This window comes from Geotrypetes seraphini, chromosome 11 (assembly GCF_902459505.1).
Source record: "Geotrypetes seraphini chromosome 11, aGeoSer1.1, whole genome shotgun sequence".
Lineage (NCBI taxonomy): Eukaryota > Metazoa > Chordata > Amphibia > Gymnophiona > Dermophiidae > Geotrypetes > Geotrypetes seraphini.
In genome coordinates, this window is record NC_047094.1 from 113,418,633 (window position 1) to 113,434,015 (window position 15,383).

Consider the following 15,383-nt stretch of genomic DNA (forward strand, 5'->3'; position numbering starts at 1 on the left):
GAGGGAAGAAGAAACCAATCAGTTGTCTTGGGGAGATTTCATGGGGCAAAGGATTCTAAGGTGCTTTATTTACTGCAGGGGCGTCAAAGTCCCTCCTTGAGGGCCACAATCCAGTCAGGTTTTCAGGATTTCTCCAATGAATATTCATGACTGCTTTCATTGTATGCTAATAGATCTCATGCATATTCATTGGGGAAATCCTGAAAACCCCACTGGATTGCGGCCCTCGAGGAGGGACTTTGACACCCCTGATTTACTGGAACTGAAGCAAACTGGAGAACCTTGTTTTCAATAGCCAATAAGAACAGCTTGTCCATCCATTCCTTAGGAATGAAAAGATGACTTAGTAAAACGGGTGTTATAGAAATGTTAACTGTGTTTTGCTGAATGAGTTACATAAGAGAATTTCAGGCCAAGGCAGCTGGTTTGCTAAGCTGAAATATTCCTATCATTAATATGCAGAAAAGAGGATAGCCATGAAATATATGAATAGACCACTAGCTGTCACCCTTTCCCCAAAGATCTCAGAGGGGAAATAAAAGTTGGATTCTTTCTCCCTTGCAGAGCTTTCTTGCTGAGCAATCATCTTGGGTCCCTTTGCATGTACTACATGTCTGAGATATTCCCATATACATTCTAAAACCTTCAAATTTCTTTCCTGTCTTGATGGAATATTCAGCCTGTTTTCAGCTTCAGAGAGTCTTTCACTAAAGATTAGCGCAAGTTATCTGTAGCAGGGCCTAAAAAAAGGCAGATAATATGTAGTAATCTTTAGTAAAACATCTGCTCCATTTCTTCATTGACTAACAGGGGCATTTTCAAAACACTAAGATGTAAAAATAAGGGTATAAGTCGGAACATTGATGTCCTAATCGCCAGGACGTCCAAGTTCCGATTTTCGAAACTATCTTTCTGGACATCTTGCAAGGTGTCCTAGCTGCTGTGCGCTGTGACAGGCAGAAATGCAGCATTTGACTCTGCCAAGGTTAAAACTGCTTCTACAGTTGGGGACAGTTCCCAGAAGGCAGGCGAAGGGCTTCTTAGGAAGAAGGCAGAAATGCAGTCCACCAAAGAGACTTCTTCCCAGTCTAGCACACTTTCCTATTATTCCTTTTGCAGAAACCCTGAGCAGAAGCTCTGTAAACCTCAGAGAGCACAAACTGACACGGGAAGGGTTAACAGGGGAGGTGTGGCTAAGGGAGCTGAGCAATAGCTATACAACCAGAGGTTGCTAAGGGTTACCAAGCAGGGAGAGAATTTATTCAGGTACTCAAGCATTTTTCCCTGTCTGTCCCGATGGACTCGCGATCTATCTATTGTACCCAGGGCAATGGGGGGATTAAGTGACTTGCCCAGGGTCACAAGGAACAGTATGGGTTTGAACCCACAACCTCAGCGTGCCTGAGGCAGTAGCTTTAACCATTGCACCACTCTAGCAATCAAAATATAGTAAAAGTGAGCCAAGTACAGGACAATCAAGCCATTGTGACATCACTGATGAGGTTGGCTCTTAGGCATTGGTGGAATGAAGCATTATGATGTCACAATACCAGCTCTGGTTATCAGAGGCTGAAACCTGTCACACTATTTATTTATTCAATTTTCTATACCATTCTCCCAGGGGAGCTCAGAATGGTTTACATGAAATTATTCAGGCACTCAAGCATTTTTCCTTGTCTGTCCTAGTGGGCTTACAATCTATCTAATGTACCTGGGGCAATGGGGAGGGGGGAATTAAGTGACTTGCCCAGAGTCACAAGGAGCAGAGTTTGAACCCACAACCTCAGAGTGGTGAGACTGTAGCTTTAACCACGGTGCCACACAAGCTAGATAAACTGACCTCACATTACAAGAGGCCTCAAGCTTCACTAGTATGGACAACTATGAAGCCTAAAAGTTACTTCCTCCTTAATTAAGGAGGCCTCTTAACTTTTACAACTTTGGGGCTACAGTATGCCTAACTCTGCCCCTGCTTACCAACCATGCCTCCTTGCCAAACTCTCTGATTAGTGAGAGCAAATTGGTAGATGACACTCCATAGATATACTGGGGTCACAAAGGCTGACGTATTAATTAAAACTTTGTTTCGAAAGAGGAAGGACAGAATTGCACGGAAAGTGCCCAGTAAAATTCCCAGATGCGTCCAGACAGCAAATTGTTAATGCATCTGTGTTTCAAGAAGTTTAATGTGTGAGCAAACATGTGACCCTGAGCCCAGGTCTTAATTACAAAAGAGCTGCTTCCACAAATGTCTTTTTGACCTTATTACTGGTGAATTAGCCCAGGTCACATGATTCTTAGCAGTACAAAGTATCATAAGGAAAAACCTCAGATGACTTCAACTTTTGAATCCATTCTTGAATCTAAGGCACGAGACAACACTGTTAAAGATTACATAAAGAAAGCTGGATCATAATTTTTTTTTTTTTTTTTTTAATTCTTTATAATTATCACCTAGGGTAATCTAGAAATAAAAGAATCATTTTTTAATAAAGTTTTCCTACTTGTAATGTCTGTTTTACACCTGGCAAGGGCTGCTGCAACACTTCATGGCTATACATGTGCAAAACATATACATAGTAACATAGTAGATGACGGCAGATAAAGACCCGAATGGTCCATCCAGTCTGCCCAACCTGATTCAATTTAAATTTTTTTTTTTTTTTTTTACACAGATCACATATAGGGAGGCATGGTTTGAGTAGAATAGGGATGGAATGGTAATACACGTGTACACATGTAGAGTACATGCACATACTTATTCCGTTTTTGGGAGAGCTGTGAATTTGTGCAATTCAGTGACTTCTGACATACCTCCAGGCCTAATAAATAGAGAGTGACACAGAGACAAATTCCTGCCCATTCCCGCAGGAACCCAATTTCCGCGACCTCACAAGTGTTATCGCTGTCCCTGTCCCCTACCCCATTCCTGTAAGCTCTGCCTTAACTGCACAAGCCTTGAACGCTTATGATTTTAAAGTTTGAGGCTTGTGCAGATGAAGACGGAGCTTAGGCATTGGTGGAATGAGGCATTATGACATCACAATCTGAGCTCTAGAATGTTGCTACTTATGATTTTCAAGTGTTTGAGGCTTGTGCAGATGAGGACGGAGCTTAGGCATTGGTGGAGTGAGACATTATGACATCACAATGCCAGCTCTAGTTATCAGAGGCTGAAACTTTTCACATTATTTATTCAATTTTCTATACCGTTCTCCCTGAGGAGCTCAGAATGGTTTACATGAATTTATTCAGGAACTCAAGCATTTTCCCTTGTCTGTCCCGGTGGGCTCACAATCTATCTAATGTACCTGTGGCAATGGGGGGGAGGGGGGGGATTAAGTGACTTGCCCATGGTCAAAAGGAGCAGCATGAGTTTGAACCCACAACCTTGGGTGCTGAAGTTGTAGCTTTAACCACTATACCACACTCTCCCATGCATAAGTGCCTTTAGATGTGTAAGTCTGCTATTTTAGAAGCCTAAATGTCTGTTTTCTCAGTTAATTACACCTGTCAGAGCTTGAGGAACCTCATCAACTGGAGTATTTACAGTATATTTTAGCTGTACATTAGAGGCTCTGGCGGAGACCCTTCTACAAAGTATGTATTCTTTCCAAATAATATTTCCAAATTAAAAATGTCTTTGCTTATTTGGAAATGCTAATTAGGAAGAATACATACTGAGGTTGTGGATGTGGTTTAAAATCACGTTGCTCCATGTGACCCTGGGCATGTCACTTGGTCCCTCATTGCCCCAGGTACCTGAATAAATTCACGTAAACTGTTCTGAGCTTCTGGTGGAAAGCTGTATAGAAAACTGAATGAATAAAATAAATGAATTTATAAATGGGTCTCTAATGTACTTCAGTTGCATAATTAAATGAAATAACTATTTCTGAAGGTTACAGGTGCAGGCGAAAGGGAAGAGATTGAGGGGATGGGGGTGGAGGTGGTTGGAATGGATTTGAGAGCAGGGATGGGCGGAGAAGGGTTTGATTTCTGTCCCAGTACAACTCTGTAATCTACACGGGGTTGGGGAGTGATTTGAGAGAGTAGTGAGTGATTCCAGGAGCCAATGGCTTCCCAAGCAGTGGATAAACAAAACGTGATTCTTTAATGACACTTTGGCCCAAATTCACTATGCAAACCGATCGTGTACCGATCGGTTTGCAACCCCTTAATGAGCAAATTTCCCTCCGGCCTGATTCACTTACCTCTCCTGCGATCTGCTTAGAATCCGTGCATGCAAATGAGGAGAAACGCATGCAAATTGGACAGCGACCCGATTCACTACACAAAATTTCACATCGGACAGGGCTGGCCGATCAACGGAAGAAGCGACTGCTAGGGACCAGTCGTTCAGTGGTTTCCAACTGCATATCCTGCTCTCTGCCCCAACTCAAGCACAAATCTCCTGCCCCGAAGTCCTGCCGCCCTGCACTGCCCTGAATCTCCCTGAAGTCCTGCTGCCCTGCACTGCCCTGAATCTCCCTGAAGTCCTGCTGCCCTGCACTGCCCTGAATCTCCCTGAAGTCCTGCTGCCCTGCACTGCTCTTCCCTGCCCTGCGAGCACATGGTTTTAACCCACAAGTTTAAAGTGGGTTAAAACCACAGCTGGCAGGGCTCAAAACTACTTAAAAAAAAAAATTGTGGGTCCAATGGACCAAAAGTTAGGAGCAGGAGGGGTGCTTGGTCCCTCCTGCTCCTTAGGCTCAACAACCCTCTCGGCCGGGCCGGGCCTGACACCCCCGCCCCCCCCCCCCCCCCGACATCCAAGTTGGGAGCAGGAGGGGTGCTCGGTCCCTCCTGCTCCTAGTCCACCCACCCTCCGGCCCAGTCCTGGTCGCCCCAGCCCACCTGTAAAATAGTTGGGAGCAGGAAGGGTGCCCGATCCCTCCTGCTCCTTGGCCAAGGCTCCCCAACATCTTTGGGAACAGGAGGGGTGCCCAGACCCTCCTCCTGCTGCTACTGCACCGCCAAAATCTTTGGGAGCAGGAGGAAATTCCTCCTGCTCCTACTCTGCTGCTTGCCACCATCCAATAGCAGCCTTAGGCTCCGCCCGGGCGCATCATCTGATGCACAGGGAGAGGCCTAAGGCACTAATTAGCTGAGGCGCCTCAGGCTTCTCCCTTTGGAGGGGCTGGGGTACCTCAGCCAATCAGGGACTTCCTTAGGGAGGAGTCTAAGGAAGTCCCTGATTGGCCACAAGCCGATGGCAGGAGGGAGTTGGTATCCCTCCTGCTTTTTTCTCCGTTGGGGGGGGGGGGGGGGGGCACGGCAGAGCAGGGCAGGCAGGAGAGATCGGGGCCTGGGGGAGAGGTCAGGCAGATCTCTCCTGCTCTCTGCCGCCGTTCTCCACAGTGCAGGCCTGCTTTAAAACCACAGCAACAGAGAACAGGAGCAGAACAGAACGGCAGCAGAGAACAAGAGAGTCCGGGAGCAAGCAAGAGAGATCTGGGCTGGTCTGAGCTGCTTCTCCTGTCACTACTGTCAGGGTGTATACATGAGCGGGGATCGCTCTGGCCGTGGATAGGGGGCATGCTAACGATCGTCCCCATTTGCATGCAGGCCTTTACTGAATCAGTCGGCCGGCAAGCAATAGGAAACGGATCATGCATGGTTTGGAAGTTTAATGAAAGGTGTTAGGTCCTGTCTAACAAGCTGAAATGAATGGTGTAAACGTGTAATTATGTAAGCAGAGACCCTAGCTTGCCATCTGATTAAAAATCCAGACAAATGCCTGCAAGCAGCACAGAGGACAAAGCAGAATGTAAATCTCCAGAGCACTGGCATAGGATTTGTGAAACCAGTTTGGCTATCTTGTGAAGTTGTAAACTGTGTGTGTGTGTTGGAGGGGGGGGGGGGGGTCCTGAATCATGTTGATGTTTAGTTAGGACTGAGCTGGGCGTTCCTCCAGAGGCGGGCCCACTGACCTGTGACTTGGCTTTGATAAACCCGCTGGCCCACGATGAATGGTTCGTCAGAGTCAGTCTCCTGTCTGCAGCCATGGCATCTCTGGTCACTTTAGTCAAGAAAGTCTGGAGCATTAAGAGACACATCATTCTTATCATAACACCCCTGATCCTTCTGCCTATACTTTTCTTTATGCCTCCAAAGGTAAAGGTATTTTTTTTTTTTGGTATTTTAAATAAGAGTATTACTATCTGAGCCTAAAAAGAAGTTCTGCTTTTGCTTTTCCATTGGACATTTTGTAAAATGTAAGGGATGCAATCAATATAGGGTAAAAATTAACATTTAAAGTTGATATGTGGCTAAGTATTTCCACCTACAAGCCAGCTTTGTGGCACAATTTCACAGAAAGGGACTTAGGCTGTGCATGCATGGCATAAATTAACACGCAAAAGAGAGAAGCCTCACATTGCAGCGAGAAATACATGCGAGCAAATGATTTTTTTAAAAATTTGCTTTTGAAAGGATTCGTCATTGGTGTCTTGTTTCCCTGTTTCTGTACTTGGATTTCTGCCATTTTTGGAGAACACTTTTGCCAGATTGTGTCTGTTTGCAGCGGGAAAGCTTTTCTGATGTATCTTGTAGTGAAATGTTTCATGCAACAAGAAAAGGAATGCAAGAGCCAAGATCTTGGGGCATTTTTTGGGACAAACGTCTTTTTCAGGAAGGGGTAAAACGCGGACCTCATGGACCTGACGGACCTCTCAGATCTAAACCCGCACGTCCTTAAAAATCTGAGGTCCGAGGCGTTTGTAGTTAGTTTCTGGCTCTGACAGACCTCGGCGACAATTTAGCGCTGCCGGATCCGTCTCAGCATAGGGAGGGAAAAGTATTAGGATCCGTCAGCGCTACAATGTCACCGAGGTCTGCCAGAGCTGATGTACTGGGGCTGCAGGAAACCGGTTTAAAGGATTTGTTTTAGAGCCGCTCCAGCACTAGTCTCTGGCTCCGACAGACCTCGGTGACATTTTAGCGCTGACGGATCCTAATACTTTTCCCTCCCTATGCTGAGACGGATCCGTCAGCGCTAAATTGTCACCGAGGTCTGTCAGAGCCAGAAACTAACTACAAATGCCACGGACCTCAGATTTTTAAGGACGTGCGGGTTTAGATCCGCGAGGTCCGTCAGGTCCACGTTTTACCCCTTCCCGTCCTTTTCACACATCCTCGGAAGAGAAAGAAGCAGGTTTAGGAGTTGCATTTGTGTAACTTGGGGCGCGGTGGCAGTTCTTTGCCTTATGCTTTTCCCCAGGCAACAGCCGGTGGTCTTAAGAACACAGGGAAAAAGCAAAAATCTGCTTTCAAATACAAGAAGCTCGCTAAGGGCAATTTCCTTTAAAAATGAGCTATACAGCGAAGCATATTTCATGTCAAAATGCAGCCCCTTTCAGAAAGAAGGAGGCGTTTTGCTGATCACCTTTTGCTTATTTTCACCAAACGCTCTCAAATTTCAGCCTGCTTCAGGTATGCTATAATTTAAAAAAATAGACAGAAAAAGAAAACTTACAATATCTAAAAGGAAAACTAATTTTTAAAAAAGGACAATCTATTCAGATTTTGAGACAGCTGATATATAGATTAGAGAATGACATGTCCCCGTCCCCACAGGAACTCAATTTCTCCGTCTTGTCCCCACAAGTTTTGTCACTGTCCCTGTCCTTACCCCATTCCTGTAAGCTCTGCCTTAACCGAACAATCCTCGAACACTTATGATTTTCAAGTGTTTGAGGCTTGTGCAGATGAGGACGGAGCTTAGGCATTGGTGGAATGAGGCATTATGACATCACAGTCTGAGCTCTAGAATGTTGCTACTTAGGATTTTAAAGTGTTTGGGGCTTGTGCAGATGAGGACGGAGCTTAGGCATTGGTGGAATGAGGCATTATGACATCACAGTCTGAGCTCTAGAATGTTGCTACTTAGGATTTTAAAGTGTTTGGGGCTTGTGCAGATGAGGACCGAGCTTAGGCATTGGTGGAATGAGGCATTATGACATCACAGTCTGAGCTCTAGAATGTTGCTACTTAGGATTTTAAAGTGTTTGGGGCTTGTGCAGATGAGGACCGAGCTTAGGCATTGGTGGAATGAGGCATTATGACATCACAATCTGAGCTCTAGAATGTTGCTACTTAGGATTTTAAAGTGTTTGGGGCTTGTGCAGATGAGGACCGAGCTTAGGCATTGGTGGAATGAGGCATTATGACATCACAGTCTGAGCTCTAGAATGTTGCTACTTATGGTTTTAAAGTGCAGATGAAGACGGAGCTTGCAGGAACGGGGCAGGGACAGGAAAAGAACCCGCGGGGACGGGACGGGAAAATGAGTTCCGCAGGGACAGTGAAGAATTTGGCCCCGTGTCATTCTCTAATACAGATCAATAGAAAGTGACTTCAAGTTTCCCCTCTTTGTGAATTTCTGCAACTTGGCAAAAATGTGTTTAAAATCGATGCAATTTCCTCAAAGTGTTTCACAAGCTGATATAAAAGAGCCATGAAATTCAAGTGGATTTGCCAACTTAATGCATTTACCTCGCTGGCCCATGGTGGAAACCTCTGCCGTGGCTTTGTAAAAGGAGCCCTACGCCTTTTTGTCTCCTAGGTTAAACTAGCTGAATTTCCTAATTTTTTTGTATTAATGACCATGTGCTAATTTTGCTATTAGTGCATGTCTATTAAAACAGATTAGCGTGTGAGTCTTACCACACTCTGATTGGTTAGTGCACTGCAGTATCGTTGCATGAACCAATTAACGTAGAACACATCCACTCTCCACCTCCAGACACCTCCTGCACCAAAAAAGAAATTTTATTTTTTACCGCATGGGCATTGTGATTACAGCATGCCTCATTGCACCCCACGGCTGCAAGTGTCGGTGCTTACCACAGTTTGTAAGAGGGCTCTACAATGACCTGGGAATTTTTCCCAATTCCATCCCACTAGTCTGGTCACTGCAGCAATGGTCCTGAGGATAAAAGCCATGCATGAGTCTCCTTTCAGAATTCTATCTTGTGGGCTTTAAATCTGGCTGCTTAACCTTACCCTTATTTAGGGTTACAAGATTTTACTATTGTAAAATTCAGACCCATGGTCCCACCCCAGGCCCGCCCCATTCCACTCAAGTCACGCCCTGTTCTGCCCAGCTCCACCCCCCTCAACCTGTTTATGGGCTTGGAGCCATGTCAGGAGGGCATATGCGCATGCTACAGGTGTGATGTGATGATGTCACATCCATATACATGCGCAGATGCCCTCCTGATGTGGTCCTGCGCTGGAAGTTTTTCAAAGTGCCAAGTTTTGGAAAAGCTAACTGGATGCCCGGACATGTCCTCTAAAAAGAGGACATGCCCGGGAAAATCCAGACATCTGGTAATCCTACCCTTATTGATCATCAGAACTCCTCATCCTCTGTAGCACATCCAATCCCAGCCAACCCAGTGCAAAGAGATTCAATTGAGAAATCCAGTTGGGAGTTTCAATGTGGAAGGGCATGACATTTACTATTGAGCCATCAAGTAAGCCCTCAATTTGGGAAGTGTGAGCAAAGACCCAATGTCCTAGCTCATTAAATGTACCGAACAGCTGAATCGGGGGATACCAGAGCAGCGCGCTGCATCTCTCTGACGCAAGGATTAAGGGTTTATTTCTCTTCTCAAGAGTTTTATTTCCGGCATTGTTCTCAATTTAATCTTTTAATCTGTTTGCAAGAGTAGAACCAGCATCTAATCAGACTGTATGTTGAACAAGCACCAATGACTGCATATTCCATTGGTAAAGGTTGCTCGCTGTGGCTCATATATTGCGTGATATTCAAAGTAGATGAAAGGGGACGTGGCTATCATAAGTGATACCTTTTATTCTGAAGGTATGTGAGATAAGATTATAATTGTGAAAAAGTCAAGAGAGTGGGGCCAAGATCCAGAGAAGGTCAACTAGGATTAGGAAATGGATAAGTTAACATTTTGAACAATCTTTATCATTTGTGGTTCTCAGAGTCAAGCTCCTCGTAGATGCTTCCAAGTAACGTATAAAGTTATATTCGCACTTTGATGCCAGCTCTAGAACTGAGGAATGAAGAACTGTTTTTTTGAGTTCAGATGGCTTAATATAGGATAATATAAAGGATGTTTTATAATCACATTATGAACTGATGTGTGTATTATAGTTCCTCTTCGTTGGAGGGAGGGAAGGTGTTTGGCATAGTGCATGAGCTGTGGGTGTGAAGGTTTTGAGTATCCCTTGAGTAGACGAGGGTAGGTAAATGATTATTGGAAAGGCTAGAGAAGAAAACTGTATGTTGGTGTCAGGTCAAAAGCGCGACGGGACAAAGGCGCGCCCAGACCATTGAGCGCAGCGTACGCCGCCGCGCCGCTCTAAATTACTGTTTTTAGTGCTCCGACGGGGGGGGGGTTGGGGGGAACCCCCCCACTTTACTTAATAGACATCGCGCCACGTTGTGGGGGGTGTGGGGGGTTGTAACCCCCCACATTTTACTGAAAACTTCACTTTTTCCCTGTTTTTAGGGAAAAAGTTCAGTTTACAGTAAAATGTGGAGGGTTACAACCCCCCAAACCCCCCATAACGCCGGCGCGATGTCTATTAAGTAAACTGGGGGGGTTCCCCAACAAAACCCCCCGTCGGAGCCCCTAAAAACTGTAATTTAGAGCGGTGCGGCGGCGCGCGCTGCGCTCAATTGTCGGCGCGCGCTTTTGTCTTTCGCGCCGTTGTCTATGAACCCTGTATGTTGGCGGTTTGGGCATGTGGGTGAGGGGTATGTGGATGAGTAAGGAGTATATTTGCCCATGGTCCATTCATACACATTCTCATCAAGCAAACATCCATACCAACACAACCTTATCCACCCTCCACTTTCCGCCTCACCTTCATGACCTTCATATATCCCTCTCCCCTTCAACTTTTCTTCAACCATTGGCTCTGACTCATTTTCAGTTGATGGAACATGGGGTTCGCTGCCAGGTAAAGATGAGATCAAACCAGTAACCTCAGTAAAGCTAATGGGGCTCCCCAGGTCCCACCAGTTAAAGAAAAAGAAGAAGAAGCAGATCCAGCATCCTAGGAGTAAGAGAGGAGTGTGAATGATTGAGGGTAATGGAGAGGAGGGACTATGGTAATGTGGTGGTGATAGAGGGGTTTGCATGTATGACACTAGTGGGGAAGAGGAATGGTTAAGGATAGTCAGTGGTATGGCATTGGGGGATAAATTGAGGGAGCTCTGTAAGGATGTCACCCCCCCTCAACTTGCCCCTTCTCTTATGAGCAACTACATAACATGTGAGGCTAGTTTCAAATTTTGGTGAAAAAAGCAAGTTAAACAATATAGAGGAGCATAATCAAAATGTCCAGACATCAAAAAAACCTGCCTAAATCAGCACTTGGACATCCTAATCGCCAGGACGTCCAAGTGCCAATAATCAAAACGGTCTTTCTGTATGTTTAGCAAGATGTTCCAGCCTCTGTACTTTCAGAGCATGAGATGGGCATGGTGGAGGTGTGTTATGGGTGGGTTTTGGGCCATCTCAAGGGCGGGATAGACAAGGGTATTAACGTAGAACAAAATATTTTCCAGAGAAAGGAAAATGGTAAAACCAGAGGACATAATTTGAGGTTGAGGGGTGGTAGATTCAGGGGCAATGTTAGGAAATTCTACTTTACGGAGAGGGTAGTGGATGCCTGGAATGTGCTCCCGAGAGAGGTGGTGGAGAGGAAAACGGTGAATGAGTTCAAAGAAGCATGGGATGAACACAGAAGATTTAGAATCAGAAAATAATATTAAATATTGAACTAGGCCAGTTACTGGGCAGACTTGCACGGTCTGTGTCTGTGTATGGCCATTTGGTGGAGGATGTGCTGGGGAGGGCTTCAATGGCTGGGAGGGTGTAGATGGGCTGGAGTAAGTCTTAACAGAGATTTTGGCAGTTGGAACCCAAGCACAGTACCGGGTAAAGCTTTGGATTCTTGCCCAGAAATAGCTAAGAAGAAAAAAAAATAAATTTTAAATTGAATCAGGTTGGGCAGACTGGATGGACCATTCGGGTCTTTATCTGCCGTCATCTACTATGTTACTATGCTGTAATAATCAAACATTTTGCAAGACATCTTGGATGGAACTTATACATTTGGAACTAGACCTGTTTTAGAAGGGTCTATGTGCCACAAAGGTGCCCAAATTGACCATATGACTACTGCATGCATCAAGGTAAGACACCCCCACACTCCCCCAGTGCTCATGAACCTCCTCACACCCACAAAGATCAGAATACAAATGTACATACCTGTCTCCAGAATATCAGCACCTGGTATTGGAAAGCTTAGTAGAGCTGTACTCAGGTGTCTTAAGTAGCCTGGTGGATGGGCAAGTAAACCATAGAGAGGAGGACCCAGGCCCATAAGCCACTCTAACCATGGTGGAAAATGTGAGCCTCCCAAACCCTACTCTACTGCCATATAGGTGCCACCTGCAGCCATAAGGGCTGTTTGTATTGTAGACAAGTGGGTATAGTGGGGTTTTTGGGGGCTTTCCAAAACCTATACAAGAGTTCTGGTGAGATGTTTATCTGGCATCCTTTTTGTGAAGTTCACAGCAGTGTCCTCTAAGGTGCCCCACTGCCATGTCTGGATGGCTCATCCCACATCTAAATGGTCTTGTTCTGGGCATTTGGGACTTGGACAACATTTTTGTTGAAAATGTGGTATATAGATAGTTGTCCTGGCGGTCTGGGCATGTCTAAAGCCTGGATGTCTAGACAGAGGATTTAAAATATAAAATTATTTCTAGACAATGGTGGTTTGCCTTTTGAAAATAGCCATTTTCTTACTGCTGACTTTGGACAAATAGAATCATATGTGCAAATCAGACTTAGAAGTATGTTTTGAAAATGCCCCTCCAAGTCTCCATCAGGGGCTATACACTTAGTCCAGCGAGTTTTTTAGTATTATAAGAAAAATACCTTATGAAAAAACTGGAAACTCGCTGGACTAAGTGTATAGCCCTCGATGGAAACTACGAGGTTGTTTAACTTGATTTTTTTAACCAAACTTTTCAAATCACCCTCATACCTCAGAAGTATAGTTAAATCCCCCACACCCTCCAACCACATATATCCCCCACCCACATCCACCTCCCCCTCCACACTCTCACGTCCCTTTATCACTCTTCCTCCCTCCCATCCCTGTTCCTTCAGGGAGTGCTGTTTCGCTATCACATTTTCAACAGTAAGGGACAAGCAAGTTCTGCAGGATTCCAGGGAACCTGCCCAACTCTAGAAATGGAAACACAATAATGAAACACTGCCCCCTACTGGTAGCAAAGCAGTTGGAGGAGACGCACTCAGCTTAGAGCAGTGGTCTCAAACTCAAACCCTTTGCAGGGCCACATTTTGGATTTGTAGGTACTTGGGGGGCCTCAGAAAAAAAAAATAGTTAATGTTTTATTAAAGAAATGACAATTTTGCATGAGGTAAAACTCTTTATAGTTTATAAATCTTTCCTTTTAGCTAAGTCTTAATAATAATATTGTAATTTGTAGCTAAAGAGACATATGATCAAGAAACTGTTTTATTTTACTTTTGTGATTATGATAAACATACCGAGGGCCTCAAAATAGTACCTGGCAGGGTGCATGTGGCCCCTGGGTCACGAGTTTGAGGCCACTGGCGTAGAGGGAACAGTTCTGCTAAGAGAATACCATTACTGAGTTAAGTGGGAGTGAGCTACATGCTACCAGCCTATTCACTGGCTCATTTTAATATCACAGTTGTAAAGTGGAGTTATTTTATGTAAATCTCTCCCACTGAGAGATCGCTGGCAAATATTGAAAGTTTTAACTAAGAGAAGCTGACAGTGCCCTCATCCTGTGTGTACTGTGATGAGGCTGAATGCAGGTTTACATCTGTAATAAAAGCAGATCAGAACAGGATAATTTTCTAACGGGGTTGTCGACTTACAAACTGTAATCCACTTTGACTTTTTATTTGATAAGGCAGAACATCAAATAAATAAATCTCTCTACTGCATTACTGTGGGAAACAGCTGTCTGCCGTTACAAAGTGGCCCGTTACATGTTCATTAGGCAAGTTAAAAAAAAAAATACAGCTGAGCTTAAAAAAATAATACACAAGACAACAAACAACGGAATAAGGTTTGTTTTTGTAGAGATTTTTATTTGACGTTTTAAAAGGTTTTTTTGCCCCTCCCCCCCCCCTTATACAAAACTGTAGCACAGTTTTTAGTGTCGGCTGTGGCGATAGCAGCTCTGATGCTCATATGAGCGTCGGAGCTGTTACCATCGTGGCTGGTGCTAAAAAAAGCGCTACGGTTTTGTAAAAGAGGGGGTTAATTTGTTGGGGGAAAGGATATAACAGATGTGCACAGTCCCAAAAATTTGGCTTATTTTTTAATTTTCCCTCAATTTTTCCTGACTTGGGGATTTTTTCCCCCCATTAATGTTGTTTTTGTTGGGGTTTTTTTTTTTTAAACTCTATGGGGCTCATAGAGAAAAACGTCCAAAAACCAGCCTAAGTCGGCACTTGGACGATCATAAGTCAAAAACGTCCAAGTGCCGATAATAAAACCGGGTTTTGGACGTATTTAAAAACGGCCTAGGCCTTTATAGTGCCGCATAATGACCAATGCTAAACGGGGCATTTCAGGAAGAGTGTTGAGGACGGGAGTTGGGCGGGACGTGGGCCGGCTTAGACTTAGTCGTACAGCATGTATAACCGAAAGTTATACAGCCCGAGCTCAAAAGAGAGAGAGAAGAACGATCCAAGATGGCCGCACGAGGAGTTGTTTGAGCTTCACTCTCCCTGAAGCTCCTTAAAATATCTTTGTCTACTGCAACTATTTACCTGTTATAATGCCGAAGAGGAGGGGACGCAGCGCTGCTGGAGCCTCGCAGCGCTCCAGAACGGCCGTCTTCGGAAACATCGAGGAACTGATGAGGAGAATGCAGGGCACGCTGACAGCTTCGGGGAGTTCCCCGCGGGAGACGCATGGTGGAGGCGCATCTGTGTCGCTCTCCATGGGGCCGGAGACATCGTTGAGCCCCGAAGTAAGGGCACCTCCCCCACGCCCTCAGTCAACCAGTTCCCCGCGAGAGGAGGTACTTCCTGAGGTCGGAGTTCACCTCCTCCCGGAGGCTAAGGAGAACAACGGGGGAACTGTGTGGCAGGACTCCCTGCCGGTGCAGAGGAGTCTGAGCGAGGAGACTGAGGAGGAAGCAGTGGGGGATGAGAGAATTCGACAGACTGCCGTAGGAGACACGCTGCCAGAGGGTGAGCTAACCAAATTAAAATTACAACCTTTACAACCTTTTCAAATTGAGAAGCCCCGAGAGGTTACATTAGATTCTCTGTGGGATCTTGTGGCCAATTTGGCAAGATCTATAAACCCACAACTAC

General features: G+C 45.2%; 1 protein-coding gene across 2 annotated transcripts in view; it reads left to right on the top strand.

The window, feature by feature from the left end:
• The first annotated feature begins 5,985 nt into the window (after positions 1-5,985).
• Positions 5,986-15,383, top strand: part of SLC13A3 (solute carrier family 13 member 3) — a 70,087-nt gene continuing 60,689 nt past the window's right edge. For both annotated transcript variants that reach the window (XM_033914964.1, XM_033914965.1), the window contains exon 1: positions 5,986-6,117. In XM_033914964.1, the coding sequence (XP_033770855.1) occupies positions 6,007-6,117 (111 nt within the window). In that variant the 5' untranslated portion in view covers positions 5,986-6,006. The remainder of the gene's footprint in view (positions 6,118-15,383) is intronic.